Consider the following 16252-nt stretch of genomic DNA (forward strand, 5'->3'; position numbering starts at 1 on the left):
GTCCAATTTTCCCCCAACAGCTGTTAACAGGGGGATCTCCCCATGAGTTACGTTTGCAGTTCCAGAAGCAGCCCTTCCTCTTTCAGTGGCTGACAAGAGATGGGGGTTTACTGCTCTCCAGCAAGCAGCAGACAGCGTTCAAGGCAGATGCAGGAGTTAATTTGCCGTTGATCCGAGGCTAATCCATCTCTCTGGGGTAAGTACAAAGTCATTATCTACATCACTGGTCCAAGACCTCTATGACACTCGTGTATCTACCAGAGGAGTAAACAAATCCAAGCTGATACGATTTACTGCCTATCGCTGCAGAGCACGCTGATGTCATATACACTGAACCGTCCTGCAAACAAATCTACCACCATTCTAGAAGAATCTTAATAATACAGAAAGGGAAAAATTACAAGCTGAAACAACCTATAAACTTATGGGAATACTGCAAACTTAGGGGAGGAAATCTCTTGGTTGCCATCATTTCTAATAAAAGTGTATCAGCAGGCGTGTTTGACAAGTGATTCAACAGAAATTGTGTATCTTTTGCTCCGTGTGACACAGACTCTGCAGATGCAGAGTGTGGGCACTAAAAGTTTATTTACAGAGGGCAGGACTGAACATTTCACGCGAACACATTCAGACCATGATAAAGAGCTTTGTCTCCCATTAGTAATTTAAAGAATTGTGATTTGGTACTCCCAACACACCTATAATTGAATTCCTCAGTCATAAAATCACTGGTGCCAAACAAGTTCTGATATCTTTTATCAAGCCTCTTTTTTCTTGTCATTTGTTAACATATTTCTTATGGAGCTTTTCTTCTTTTTATAGATACATTTGCTTTAGTTATAAATTAACCCTGGAATTTACTCTCCCAGAGGCCACAAACTGCTTTTTTATTTTCTTGAAAAAGTTTCAGGCTATATGAATTTATGATTTTAAACCGTTTTGAATAGCAGTTCGTGATTCAGATACAGAGGAAGGAAATTTAAAGGATTGACAAAGTAGTTAAGACTAAACTGAAAATGTTTAGATGCTTTCCTGGGCTTTCTGCTCTGGAAGCCATGATTAATTTACCAAAAAGGAACATATTTCCCTGCGGGATTTCTTGTGCTTCCGGTTCCCTGTAATAAAATATTAAGATACAGCCTCATTCTGAAAGGTCTTTCTAAGAAGTTCTATATTTCAGTGGCTCCTAAATTTGGCCAGCATATCCCAAAGGTATGTGGAATACTTGAAATTTGGAAAGATATTATAAAATATCAATATTTATTTAACAGATTGATTCAAATAATGCCCATTAAAAAACTAATTTTTCAGTTGATAATGTAATTCTAAAGAAACAAGGCTTATAATATTCACTGTTACCTCTTGTGTCTTTGTTGGTCTCTTTCTCTTCATCCCAAGAGCTTTTGGAAACATTGGCTTTTTCCAGCCAGAACTGACTACAGTGTAGAGGAGTATTAACACAATGTGCCAAAATTGTGAGAGAGTTTGACCTCACCTTGTAAAACACGTCAGCAAATCCAAATGAAAAATTCCAAAATTCCAAAAGGACATATCGATAGGCAACTAAGTTAATTGGATCTACTCTTCAAGGAACTGTTTGTGTAAGGACAGAACAAGACTTTTTAACAGGCAGGATGATTCACACACTACTTCCTTTATTTGTCCTTCTGTGTTACTCTTACATCGTTACAAACCATTTAAGTTTGTTTAAAAATTGGCTTTGATATTAACACACTGGATACCCATTTGTTAGGGTTTAATCCCTGTTTTAGGTAAGATTTTCCAAGGTGGACCAATTTTGAAAAATATGCCTTCAAGATTCAGCAGATGGGAAATGCTCCCACAGAACTTTGCATTTCTGGATGACCCTTCAGTCGGGCCCGGCTGCGTCGCGTGCTGCCCACACCACACGGAACAACGCGCTGCCTCCACGGGGCCATGGAACTGGTTGGGTTGGAAGGGATATCAAAGATTGTCTTGTTCCACCCCCTGCCATGGGCAGGGACACCTTCCACCAGCCCAGGTTGCTCCAAGCCCCATCCAACCTGGCCTTGGACACTTCCAGGGATGGGGCAGCCACAGCTGCTCTGGGCAACCTGTGCCAGGGCCTCCCCACCCTCACAGCCAACAATTTCTCCCTAATATCTAATCTAAACCTACCCACTTTTAGTTTAGCCAGTGTGAGGTAGGTTAAAAACGACACTGCTTTGTTTTAAAAAAATTCCTTTAAAAATTACTCTTTAATTAAGAAAAACAAAAGGGATTGAGGAGCCCTGGGGTATTTTTCCTATATAAATAAATACCATGCAGTGCTTTCCCCATCTCCAGTTACCTATATTCAAGACAACGTCCTTCTCTCTATACTATTTCTGAGGTTGCCAGTCAGTTATTTGAAATTAAAATATTAGAATTTTCATCTTCAATAGTGCTTTGGGTCTCTGATTTGTCATACTTTTATTAGGAAGTCTGTGTCTCATTCTCTTGAAAAATCTTATAACTTATTTTACATTTCTTCCCAAATGCTTCACCTCTTTAAATACCTATAAAGGTTCTTGATGTATCTCTTTTAAGTCTCAACAAAACATGGTATTTTCTGCTCCTTTAATTGAATCAATGATCACACAGCGGAAAGGATTTTAACAGTCAAAATATTTATCAACTTTTACAACAGAAATGGAGTTTAAAATAGTGGCTACACTGTCAAATATTTTAGCTCTCAAATCTTCAAGTCTTAAAATCAGAGTCACAGAATATTCTGATTTGGAAGGGACCCACAAGGACCATCGAGTTAATCTTTTGGGCTTTCTATTTAATTAAATGACAAATTAAAAATCTATGATTTATTTGTTGACACTATTTGGGGCAAATCAGTCAGTCTGACTCGGCCCTGATATTCATTTGTAATACCACTCAAATCAGCGAGATGGTGAGCACAGGTCAGACTGCACTGACGACCCTGAAGGCTCAGGACCATAAATTATACCCAAGTGTAACCATCTCCTCTCACACCTTGTGTACACATTTCATAACTTTGTTTGCCCTGCGCGCTTTCACTTGAGCCAAAAGGAATTTTCAGAGCAAACAAGTTGTAATGTATACTTTACAGGTGAGTTACAATGTTAGTTGTCTAAAGTTCTTGGAATGGATAGCAGGACAGTAAAAATTTCAAAGTAGTTTTCAGAGCAATGGCTTTATCATATACAGGTATTTTACTAACATCTGCTCGGGACAGATGTATAAATAGAGAAAGAATTTTTCTACCACACTAACAACTTCTTCCTTCACCAGTGGTTAGAAAAGAAATTAGGAGTATTTTAAGAGATTTTGGGCTTTTTGTTATGTGTCCTTTGATTTATTTACATGACAGCCAAATGACCAGAGAACATAGACTAAAATGACTTATAGAGATTTTTGTTTTCACAAAATTCCAACCTCTACTCTGCCAAATATACAACTTCCACTTCTTTCTTGTATGCCAGAAGTTCTCGAACTTAAAAAGATCTCCACGTTATACATCATTAATCTTTTAGAGCTAAAAATTTATGAATAGAACCTGAAGCACAGATCATCTTGCTCTGTAGGTAGGAAGAAACTTAAAAGAAAATAATAACAAATCTGAGAGGCATTTAAACCTGTTCTATTTCAGTGATATCAATGAGCTGAGGAGCAGCAGGACTCTCACTCTGCCCATACTTGTTCCACTCATGATCAGACTCTCCCAGTTGTCAAAACCGGGTGGCAACATGTAAATGGCCTGTTGCAAATGGTCCATGGCCCATGCTGACCCCCAAAGTATTTCTGGGAAGTTATTGAATGGCTCTTAATTGGATGAGCTAAAACTGGACCAGGGACAATTCTAAGAACTTAACAATTTCCCCATCCATTTCCTGTGCCAAAGTTACAGCACTTTTTGATTTACTGGTTCAATTAGGCTTCTCTGAGACCAGGGAATATAATTGCTCAGGGGTTTGTTTTGTTTTTCCTCGAATTCACACAGTTATTTAGTTTTGAATAACCTTTCCTTCCTAAATGTGGCCCCAGTTTCTGCCTGGCAAGACCTGTAGTGGGTACTCAGCTTTTAGGAAGGGGAAGCTCTGACAGTGTTCAGCAAAAAACCCTGCAGAGATGGAAAACTCTAAGATACAAGTTCCATTCTTGACACTCAGTCAGACAAAGCAAGTAAAATGATCAAATTCCTATAACTGATATCTAAAGGGGTATTTACCCATCTGTCTTTGTGTCTTATGAAAACAGAAGAAATACTTTGCTGCTTCGAGACTCCACAATATAAAGATGTCAATACTACAGCAAGCTGGACACTTCTAATTATTTATCTCATCTTCTGCTCTGAGAAAAATTAACAAGAGACTGGATACAATAAGCACCTCAAAATCACCCCTGGCTTCTAGGAGCTAAGGTAATCCACATGCCCTAGGGATGTAGAAGAAAACTCACTGTTCAGAGGGACTGCCCAGCACCAAAGGGCACATGGGAACCTGTTCTGAATGACCGCTCCTGGAAGATGAAGGGAGGGAAATGTCCCCTGGGGGCTGTCAGGAACTCATCCCAGTGCAACACTCAGCTCTGCAGGAGACTTTCCAATGTTTTTTTCTGTGATTTAATTTCAGAAATTCTTATTTAGAAGATGTTTTCTTTGAGGAGCTATTAGCTATTAGCTATTTAGTATTTAGCCTACACTGTCTTTATTTAATTTCCATATTCATGGCTGAATGGAGGTTCTATAACTTCTACTGGTTTGAACTCCAGAGAATTCCTTTCTTCCACAGAGTGTCAGGTATAATTACTACATTAATTAGCCCTTCCTGGAGTAATTGTCAGCAAAGTGGTAACCATACCTGCATCAATTTCTTCTTCCTTCTTGCTTTTTTTCTTCTTTCCTTCAGGACAGTTAGAGTTTCTCTCTACTTTATCTCTCCTCTTACACTGTGTCTCTCACCTTATTGACCTCAAACCTTTTCCTCCTTTTATTCTTCCCTTCAAAATGCAAATTTGGGGAGGAAAGGAAGAAATGGTCTTACTGTCTCACTGTTTTAATGTCTACTAATTTGTTGTGGGTTTGTTTTTTTAATTTAAGTGCATTTATTCTGGCACTATATGGAGACTCACAGCATTTCATTAGTGCCAACAAAAGAGTCACCCTCCTGTCTAAGGGTCAACCTTCAGCAGAAATTGAAAATTGCCACATGCTGTCTAACATTGTGCTGTGCCTTCCTGTGGGTGGCTGGGGGAGGAGACAGGAATCTGCTGCCCAGCCTGCGTCAGAGAACGTGGTCACACTACAGTAGAGCAAATTTAGGGGATGCACAAGTTATTGTTATTCTAAACTTACCTCAGCTTCAGCAATATTCACTGCCTGTTCTCCTGTCCTCAGTGACAGGAAAGCTGTCACTTGTTGTTAGCATATCAGACAGTTCCTGTTCTCAAAGGAGTAATAAATAAGGCTAGATTTAAAAAACAGAGCAAACTTGGGCAGAAAAAGAACAATGAGTAGAAATGCCAAAATACAGTGAAAGACCACGTTATGGCATTGTCAGCATATCTTAAACCAAGAAAAGCTGAAAATCTCATAAGAGACCAGAGAGAAGAATTCAAAATCAAGAAGGATCCAACAGTAAACTTTAAACTTTGAAAAAGAAATTCAAACAGCTGTATTTTTAAAAGAATTTTCCTGGGTTTGAATACTTTCTTTGGCAAACATTAAAAAGGCTAAATTAATAAAGAGAAACAGCAGTTACAGCCAATCTTCCCACTGCCTTTTTTTGAAATTTCCGTTAATTAATTAATTTAATTAATTCATTTCCTTTCCTAATATTCACTCTGGACAGCTTTTTCCCTTTTTCCCAACTCACTTCTCTGCTGGGCCTCCAAAGTCCCACATCAGCCTTAGATCCCTGCCTTAATCCACCACTGCAATTAATCTAATCACACTGCACACCAGTAGTCTCTATTAAGATTAAAGATAATCTCACTATTTCACAAGATTAAAAAGCCAGAGCCAATCTTAACATTGCACATTACTCCACCTATTCTGCATAAATTTTGGTTTATTAATATTTTCATTTGTAAAGAAGCAGAACAGTGTTGATAATATTGTCATCTTTGAAAAACAGAATTGATAAAATCTACAGAAAGCAGTTTTCTGGATTTTTATTTGATCTCTCACCTACTTAGAATTGGCACCCTCATGACCCAGAAAAAGAATGGAAAGAAGTGCACATGACTTCCACATCCTCAGTATTACATCATGAAGGATGAAACAGCATATTATGTCCAGCTCAGAGCCGCTGTACTGCTTGCAACTCTTCCCTTGCATAAAAATGCCCTCCTTAACAAAACTGTGACTCATTAAAAATTTGACAGATACGATCCCCCGGTGACCAGCACAATGAAAACAGTGATAGATGCAGACTCACTTCATGAGGAGAGTTGCTCCTGTGAACTCTGGCATGAGCATGTCAACGGGTTTGTTATAGAAATTAAAACAGGAAGGTATTTTTGTGGAAAAATATATCTTTAATATTCTATTTTTGGATTAGGATTTAAAATTTTCAAGAAGACATATCTACAAGAAAATATCTTTGTTGTAGGAAAAATGGGTTCTAGATACTGATGGGTTTTCCAGTACTTCAAGCACTGTCAAGAATTCCTGCCTACGCCAACTGTGCTGTAACGACTATTTCTTAATAAATCAGTAATCCTGATCTCAGAAAATAATTCCTCAAATGTCATTACCTGTGTCAGAATGTAGCTTGCATAACCTGATGTTTTATCCTATCTAACCAGGGTAAAACCTAAGCCAGTGCAACGATTCCAAGTGTATATTTTATACGAGGGATTGGATTACTGCAAAAAACCCGAACCTAAACAAGATCTTGTGAACATAACAAATATCCGCCGCACCCAGTTTAATTGGTCAAGTTGTCCAGGCTGATCACATGAGGCAGGCCCAGAGAACAAGGCTTTGGGCAGTGCCCAAAGGAAACTGTGTAAGGAACCCTCTTGGGTCTCCTATTCATGTGCCATAATGTTCTTCTCTGCATCACAAAAACAATTAACCAGTTCGGGACAATCGGGAGCTCACAGCACAGCAAACACTCCGAGGGGCTTGCAAAACACACCCGACATCCATTGGTAAGGTAATCCTGGAGAGCAATGTGGAATTTGTTTCCAACAGCATTTCTTACATGCAAACATCTAAATAATTTAAGGAAAAAAAAAAAAGAAAGAGGCAAGATAGGAACTAATTAAGCTTCTAGAGGATTTTTGGAAATTATTTTTCATTGCCTTAATAATGAAAAATACATTCAAGCCACTGCTAAAAACCTGAACCTTTCCAAGTAATTCTGAAATATTGGCTTTTTTTCCTATTTTAAATTCAAGACGTGTCATAATAAACTTTCATAATACTGATTTTGAAACTTATTCTGTAGTTAATTATAACAACTCACACTTAGATGAGATCTTTACTAAATACTTTACTCCAGGCCAATTTAGCAATTCTGGCAATAGCTTTAGTGTAAATGTATAAAAAAATAAGCAGGAAAATAAACCTGAATGGTGCTTATTTCATTCAGAAAACTGCTTCAATGTGAAACCCTTTTGTTCTAAATAAAGCTCAACATTTCATCTTGTTTGTCATCTCAAGCCATCTTCAGCAACAGCTGGAAATTCTGAAAGTGAAAGCATATTTGCAGAATTTTTGTTTCCACGCTCTTTAATGATGTTCTAAGCAAAACTCAGAAAGTCTATACCTTTATATGGGTATCTTGCAATATGCACTCATTTATCAGACTCTATTTATGTAGACTATTACTGTGGGATATTTAAAATAAATAAAACACCAGCCTGCTTTTCTTAATATTTCTAATAATTTTAAGACTCAGACACACTAGCATGCCTTGATGTACAAATAAGGCATCTCAGATATGCAGTTTAAGTGCAAATGATGGCATCTGGGAGTGACAATAGGGAAGAAATCCAGCAAAATGCAGTAAAATCCTGGCAGAACTGTAGGGACTCAATGAAGTAAATCCATCCACTGTCCTGGTTAACTTTAGCAGGGTCGGAGGAACGGCTGCATCATTAGCTCAGTGCAAGAACCTCGTTTTAGACATGCTACAAGCTAGAAAGCAAATAGATAACATATAATTCCCTTACCCTGAAGGGAATGAGACCCTCAGAATGAGACCCTCAGCCAGTAGCCTCTTCAAAATTTCTCATGATTCCATTAAATACGGTCCCAAATAAGGCCAGAGAATACAGAGAAACTCTGTGCAAATAACTTTTTGCCCTCATGTACTTCTGTACTTGCCTAACCATAGATTTCTCTGGGTGTGACTGAAAGTAAAATTTGGTTTCTTTTTTTTTTAGCATTCATAGGTAGGATTAAAAATCAATTTAGCAATATACCACATAATAACATGCTTCTATTAAGCTTAAAAACTGAGATTCAGCACAAAATATTGTAGCTTAAATACCACTGTAGGGAACAGTAACTCCAAGGAAAACATATTCAAGATGAAAGGATAAAGTCTGAGTTTTATTTATTTTATTTACTGTAGACATAAAAAGTCAGTACCTAAACCTATCATGAGGAAATATGAACATTATGAAAGGCAGTAAATAGACGTGGCTGCATTTTTCCACAAGCCCCCATATTAGATAGCACCACAAAGCACCGGGTTTAGGTAGTAAAACCTGTTTTTCTGACCACCCCTACTAGAAGATCTTGGTGTGAGTGTTAAAGCCTGTAATTAACATTTTTCTTTTCATAGTTCCTTTTTTTTGGTGTAACAAAGTGACTCTTTTGGTAGCCTGACATATCTCTCAAGCCCCCATGCCTGAGCACTTACTTCACAGCAATATTAAAATAATGCCCTGGCACAGACAGTGCAAATCTACATCAGTCTATTTGTATATAGATAGCAACCTAAGTTCAAAGCCTCTCAAACTTCAGAATTGCTGCTTCACAGCCACAAATAGTTACAGCAGTTACACAACATCTGTGTTCAATAAATCTAAACAAATACACAAGTACTATGGACTTATAATGCAATATTATAACATAAAATTCCACTTTATGCAATGCAGTGTAATCACATATTGTGTAAAAAGTTTCAGACGAGATCATAATTCTGGGCAGGACTACTTTGTGTAAATATGAAATCCTCTGAAAAGAAAGGCTTTAACCCAGCGGAAAAACACGGGATACAACAAGAAAACCTCCATTGCTCTAACTTATCCTATATGAATATTCCATGACAGCTAACAGTGTTTGGATGAAAATAACATATTTAGAATTTTATACATATGTATGGGTAAGCTAGAGGAATCGTAGATGGAGGTCTATAAAAAAGTACAGGATTTGGACAAAAGGGAATCTCAAATGTGCCTCAATCAGATCTGTGATAAAGAGGAAAGACTGGAGTCCCCATGGAGCTCATGAAATTCCAACAGTCCATAAAGCAGCACAAAGTACACTGTTTTCCTCCCATGACAGCTGCTGTAAGACCAAAACTAGAACTAGTGTAGTGCCTAATTTGAAGGTCTGGAATAAACTAACACCAACTTCAGTGTCCGTATCAAAACGGTAATATTTCATTTAAAGAAATGGATCACAAACACCAGTACTCCAGACAAATATACTCCCCCGTTACACTGGCATTTCTTATAAAATTTAAAGAAAAATAGATAGGACTTGTGCTATAATATATATTCATGGTTATCTAATTTCAGGCCTTTAGTCTCACTGAGCAAACAGCAATTCCTTTGGAGTCAGGGCCCGTACTTTCAGCATACTAAACACACACATGGGTAGTAATTCAGTAGTAATTGTGTGGAAGCAAACAGTGTATAGGACAAAATTTCTATCACTGAACGTAGATTGCAAATCTGACCCTACTGAAACAGCAGATCCACCACTGACCTCACAGAAGCTGGGATCTTTTTTCTATATTCTGTGCACCTTCCAATAAACCAACATTTCTTTAATAGTGTGGAGTGTCCTGTATATTTTTCTACCAGGATATTACCCAATATTTATTAGACTGTGTTATCAGAAGTTATATATAGCCTTTCAGTCTTACTGAGACAAGTAGGAAGCCTTTCTATAACAGGTTAATACTCTCCCTACACACACACATGCCCTACAAGCACGTCCATAACCACACACATACGTTCACCTCAGCAGCCATGGAGCCCACTTGTGCCTGAACATACATCGACAAAGCTACGTAAGCTTTGTGTTTTTTAAATTGCTAATTATCAACCAGCAGAGTAGACTTTGGGATTCATAGACTTGAATTCCTAGACTTTGTCCTCAAAGTGCAGACTGCATGGCATGGAGGTGATCTGCTTAGTCATGAGGAAAGGGGGTGGCTGATGCAAGTCCACAAAGCATCACCTGCTAGTCCATTCCAGAAATGCACTGCCTGGCTCCTGAGGTAGTGCCTTATCCTCCCTTTTCCAAGCAGGATATTTTCTCTATTTACAGTGAAAGCCAGTGAAACTGCTAAGGAAGAACAGCTCTACTTAGAGAATAGGGTACTGCCTAGAAGTTGAGGAGTTTTTTGCTGTAAATGTGGGGATTTATTACACATATACATAACTTAGTTGTCATAATTTTGTAAGAATCATTTACTGTTGTAAGCATAAATCACTGGAATTTTAAATTTAATTCTTTGCATCAATTGCACTTCGATATTGTGTGTCCATTGAAAATGTGTAACTATTTGCATTCTCATGTCATAGATCATATAGTATTAAGGATAAGGGCAATTATTACATTTGAGTGAGTAACAAGATGGCCCCAATCTTGACTAGGCTGCTGGGTACTACTGCAACACAGGTAATTAAAAATATCTATATAGTTCACGTATCATGAATTTTAATTGGAGAATGATGTCATTGTTTAGTTCAGTTCTATAGAGTGGTTTATGAGAGGGCAAACAGGCCAAATAATATAATGGAAGGTGTGGGTGGAGTGGGAGAAAAATGTGAACCTCATCAAATTGACTTAAGTTCTGCGAAAATTCTCAGATATGAAGACTGAAAACGAGGCCTTGCTTTTTTTTTCCCCCCACTCTAAATTTAAAGAACAAGAGTCTACGACAGATTTACTTGTACTTTTGCCTTGTGAGAAGAGCTGACAACTTTCAAGTGACAGGCAGAAGAGAATTCCTTGTTGCGGTAGAAGACCTGATGCTGAAGGAGAAACTCAATCTTCCCTGGGGTTGCCACATGTATTTTCTCCTTCATATCTCCTTATACCTGCAAGATGTGGAGTATCCCAAGCCCCACTCACCACGGGTTCTAGTACTGGGGTGACAATTTGCTCATCACCAGCATTTTCTACATTGTCACTGGAACCTGAAAGCAGGTACAACTGAGAAAAGATGGACTACTCTACATTTAAAAAAAAAGCACAACTGAAAAAAAGCCCCAGACTTTCCTTTGTATAAAATAAAAAGGGGAGGGGGTACCAGACAAAAGAAACGTAAAAGCTTTACCATTTAATGTAGGAATCAATTTACATTTCATATTCCTGAGAATCAATATATCTGAAGACAAGTCTTATGGCTCTTTCATTTTTCATTCTGCCTTGGAAAAATCTCCATAGGGAAAAAGATGGGGGCAAGAAGGAGATTTTTTTCCCCAAGTACTCTGTACTAGTTAAATTAAATCCTTGAGAACAGACCTCTTAATGGGAAACCCCAACTTCTGTTTGTGGCATGGGTGTGTAGGACTTGAGTACAACCATGTTCTCTTGCTTTGGACTGGTTCTAACTTTTTCTTTTGTTAGTTCACAAAAAGTTATCTGACACATAAAGAATATTTGGCATAAAGTACCTGAAAAATAGATCCCTGCTGTTAAAAAAAAATACATAATTATGGAAATGATTGGAACGATTAGGACTCATCATCTAATATCCTACATTTAATAAGCCTATCAGTGATTAAAAAAATAAACTAGTAGCAATAACTAATGGAAAGTATTGTATCCATGACTTCAAAAGAACTCAGCATGGAGACTTTATAATTGTATTATAATTTCTCTTGAGTAACTACACTGGAAACTGTTTTACTGCATGACTTCGGTGGACACGGGAATAATCCTTGTGACAAAAGATTGTAAAAGAAACGCAGATTCTGAATATCAAATACAGGCAACTAGAGACCCACGATTAGGCTACAAAAATGCCTAGTAAATATATCCAGCTCCATTCTGAACAGATTATATGTAAAAAAAAGGGCCTCAGAAATCAAGGTGAAACAACCAAGTGCGCTTTTCATGATTTAGTCTGGCTTTGTACAAGATAGAGTTTTTATTCTACTTTTAAACTTTCCCTTGTTTTTACAATACATCTTTTCTCAAAATTCATTAGCCATTGCTATAAGCAGAAAATTATACTGACAGCAATTGAAGCTCTGCCTAAATTTATTTTGTTGACTTAAAAATGGACTTATGGTTATGAAAAGAAGTTCACAAAAGAGTCAGATTTAGAAGCAGTGTTGATAGTGGGTGTTTTTATCGGTACCATAAGGAAGGCTAAAAGGCATAGCTTCAGTATTTTTCAATTAAATTCTAATATTTTATCACCTTCTTTTGGTAAGAATTTTCTGAGAATTCATTATATGAAATATAAATGAGGAAAACAAGAATTATTTATATATTCTATATTGTAATGGAAGTTTCATGGAATGCTGATGTTTAATATATTGTATTATCCAGGAATTTGACATTGAAGCATTTCTAAGAAACACACACTATCTTAAGGCTGATTACAAGTGTATAGTCTCTGAAACACTACCGGTTAGTGGGGTATTTTACAAAACTGATGTCTAAGAACATCAAAATTCAAAACTTGCCTATGTAAAATACCATTAAATTATATTTCCGATTAGTTATCAAAGTCCATGCCAACTGTTTTTTCAACTCTCTCTCCCCCTGACAAGTCCATGCTTATATTGTGCCACGTCTTAACGCACTGCTAACAGCAATTCCTTACAATCTTGTAATTAAATCTCTAAGCAATTTCTGCAGCAATTTTTTTTGTGACAGCCAAAGAGAATAATGATGTCAAACACATGACTTCATGCAACAAATTCTGATATTAATGAGAGCAACTTCTTTTCAAAGGAGAGGGCTGAGTATCATATGTCATAGTCACTTGGTGTACGCTGGGAATTTTTAGTTAACTAGTAACAACTCATAGTAATCTTTTGAAAGGTAAATTACTTATTAAATTATAGACTAATTGGTACCAGAAAAAGAAAATTTTAATAGACATTTTTAAATGGAATCATGTGCCACATCAAAAGCTCAGAGATGGGGCAGTGAGTCACAAATACAAGGCTAAGTCAAAACCTAGTTATTTCCAGAAGAATTATAGTTGATCCATCTGATTTAAAGGAACTGAGACTCCACAGAACATGAAGAAATTGATAATTTCCTGAGCTTTTAATCAGAATAAATATCAGCCTTACATCACTAATATTAATAAATGCATCCCTGTTAAGTCAGCATTGTATTCTCGTGTGTACACAGTGCCTCAAAGTTACAACACCACAGGAACTTGCACTCTCTAGCTGCAGAATACCCTGGAGAGAAATGACACCAGGAAGATTACAAAATGCTCCTGCGAACCTGAGGCATGCCATCAAGACACAATATATTTCAACATAGCATCTTAGTTGTTGCAGGCTCAGAAAGGCTCCCCGACTTTCTGCGATTGAGAAATTTAAAATAAATAAATAAATAAAAGGCTGTTCATTCATTAGGAGCAGGAGCCAGGTGAGCCCAGCACTGCCCTGTGGGTGCCTGTCCCCGAGGCCGCGGAGCCGCATCACCTCCCCCTGCCCGGGGGAATCCCCCCCGCAGCCCCCGAGCATCCTCCCCGGGAGGGACCGCGGCCAGACTCCCGGAGCGCCCGCGCCGGCCCCGGTACAGCACCATGGACACAGCGCCCACGCTCCTGCGGGCAGGAGGCTCCGGCAGAGGCACCTGGAGGCGGCCGGGGGTGCTCCGGGCCCCGCATCGCGCTCCCCTCCCGCACCGCCCCGCGGGCTCCGCAGCGGCCCCGCCGGCCCCGCTCCCCCCGGGCCAGGCCGAGCGCCCCGTTCTCCCCCCGCTCCAGGAACAGCCTCGAACTCCGCCCCGCTCCCGCGGAGCCGCCGTCCAGCCCCGGCACCCCGAGCATCCCCGGCGGGCCGGGGCTCCGCGCTCTGCCCGCCCCGAGCCCGGCAGCCCCCCGGCCCCTCGGCCCCTCACGCCGCCCCCGCCCGCGGCTCCCTCAGCCCGGCGCTCTCCTCGCGCCCCCGCCGGCCCCTCACCTCGGGGGACGGTCCCCGCAGCCCGCACTGACCTGGCGCTGTCAAGTCTAAGCGGGAGAAACTGTTCCCTTCTAGTGGGATAAACTCCCCGGCTCGGCCCGTCCTCCCGGGCAGGGACCGCCTCCCCCGGCCGGCGCCGCCTCCCGCCGGCCCCCGGCGGGCGCTGGGGGGAGCGGAGCGGGCCGAGGGGCCGAGGGGGCGGCGGGCGGAGGGGACCGGCCGGGGGCCGGGGAGATGGAAACGGGGGCGGCCGCGGGGCAGCGCGGCCACAGGGACGGGGACGAGCGGGACAGCGGGTCCGTGAGGAGGAGAACGAAGGGGAGGAGGCTCCGTCCTCTCCCCTTCAGACCGTCCCGCCAGCCCAGCCGGTTCCCTCCGGGTCCGCGCCCGCCGAGCGGAATCACCCGCCTGTACCTGAGGGCAGAGCGCGGGCCCCGGAGTGGATCTGGAATTTGATCTCTGCTCCCTGTAATCTCCCGTAACTGAAAATTCAGTTTTTCCGCCTGCTGACTGCTTTCTCTTTTGCCTTCCCATTCTCCAGCCTCCTCCTCTCTGCGCTGTGTAGTTGGCTTGGTCACCTCACGTCAGGTTGTGTCCTGCTGTGACAGGAGTAAAGGCTTTTCTGAAAAGGTTTTAAGCAGTAACAGAGGTAAATAAAATTCTTCTTTTCCCCTCACTTTTTTTTTTTTTTGAAAGCTAGAGATTATCTCTCCCCCCTTCTTCCCCCTCCAGGAATGCAGAGACAAGCGGTATAGGCTGTGTTCGGTACCTCTCCAGAAGCGGCAAGTCCCAACAAGCATGTCACCTCCTCTATCTCACCCTCCGATTCTTTTAAAAAGAACTTAGATGAGAAAAAAAAAGCGTTAAGATCAACAGGTTTTAGAGAGTCATCCTGTAACTCAAGATGCCCCAGGATACAACAGTTTATCTTTAAAACCTCTTGATCCCTTGGACATCACTGGAAGATTGAAGGATTCTAAATTTGCCTCATTATGGTTCTTAGTCATCAAGCATTTTGAAAGAGAGCCTGCATTTGCTTTATTATTTGTATACTGAAGGCAATTTATAGATTACAGTTGAACACGTCAAAATACCTGGACTACCTACAGATACTAACTTTGCCTACAGCCTTTTGTTTATGAGAACAACCTTTCTGTCTGTAGAGGCTTGAAGCCTTGTGTTAATTTTTGAAAATTATCTGTCTATTTGTATAGGCTTGAGGTGTTACCTCTGCCTTGACAGACCAAGCAATTTTTTTCAATTCATGCTTTTCCCCCCACCTGATTTTTTAGCCCTAAAAATGTGGAAATATTTTTTTGTAAGCGACTATTTTTTTTTTTGGTTGGGTTTTTTTTAAAATTGTTATTTTTATTTTAACATACTGCAGTAACATCTATTCCAGTAATACTTTCATGCAGAATTAGAAGCCAGGTACTGAAAACGAGTAAAACAAAACCTCAGAATTAACTCAAAATGTCATGGATGAACAAACAGGTAAATGTGGGTAAAATAATCTGAACATTAACAGAGGTTTAAAATACGTAAATTATTAATATTTCTAACCACATTACAGCAATATCTGTAAAGTTTCAATAGGAAGTTAAAAGGAGAAGGATCTTAGCTGGACGCTCCACAGAGTTCTGATTTACTTTGGTGAGAACACAATAATACTGATCTCTGTGTGAACTGCTGGAGAACCAACAATTGAGTTTAAACGTCTGGATAATAGAGGATCCCTCCCAAAAATCAAGGTTCTAACATGCAAATTTTTTAAAACTCCATGAAACTGGAACCATTCCAAAAATTGTCAGGTATTGATGAACATCCAACTGTGACTGTGCACTCAGGCTTTGAGTAGAGACTTTTAATAAGTGCAGAAGTGAAGCAGAAATACAAAGTT

At 39.9% G+C, this 16252-nt stretch overlaps 1 protein-coding gene across 3 annotated transcripts in view; it reads right to left on the reverse strand.

The window, feature by feature from the left end:
* PPARG (peroxisome proliferator activated receptor gamma) overlaps positions 1-14487 on the reverse strand; it is a 54160-nt gene extending 39673 nt beyond the window's left edge. Inside the window, exons 1-2 of one of the 3 annotated variants that reach the window (XM_027703145.1) lie at positions 14385-14418; positions 7140-7215 (exon numbers count right to left, since the gene is read on the reverse strand). In XM_027703145.1, the coding sequence (XP_027558946.1) occupies positions 7140-7215 (76 nt within the window). In that variant the 5' untranslated portion in view covers positions 14385-14418. Of the gene's footprint in view, positions 1-7139; positions 7216-14352 lie in introns of all 3 variants that reach the window. The other 2 variants (XM_027703146.1, XM_027703147.1) reach the window with 2 other exon arrangements.
* Between the last annotated feature and the right edge of the window lie 1765 nt (positions 14488-16252).

This window comes from Neopelma chrysocephalum, unplaced genomic scaffold, assembly GCF_003984885.1.
Source record: "Neopelma chrysocephalum unplaced genomic scaffold, ASM398488v2 Primary Assembly neopelma1_209, whole genome shotgun sequence".
Lineage (NCBI taxonomy): Eukaryota > Metazoa > Chordata > Aves > Passeriformes > Pipridae > Neopelma > Neopelma chrysocephalum.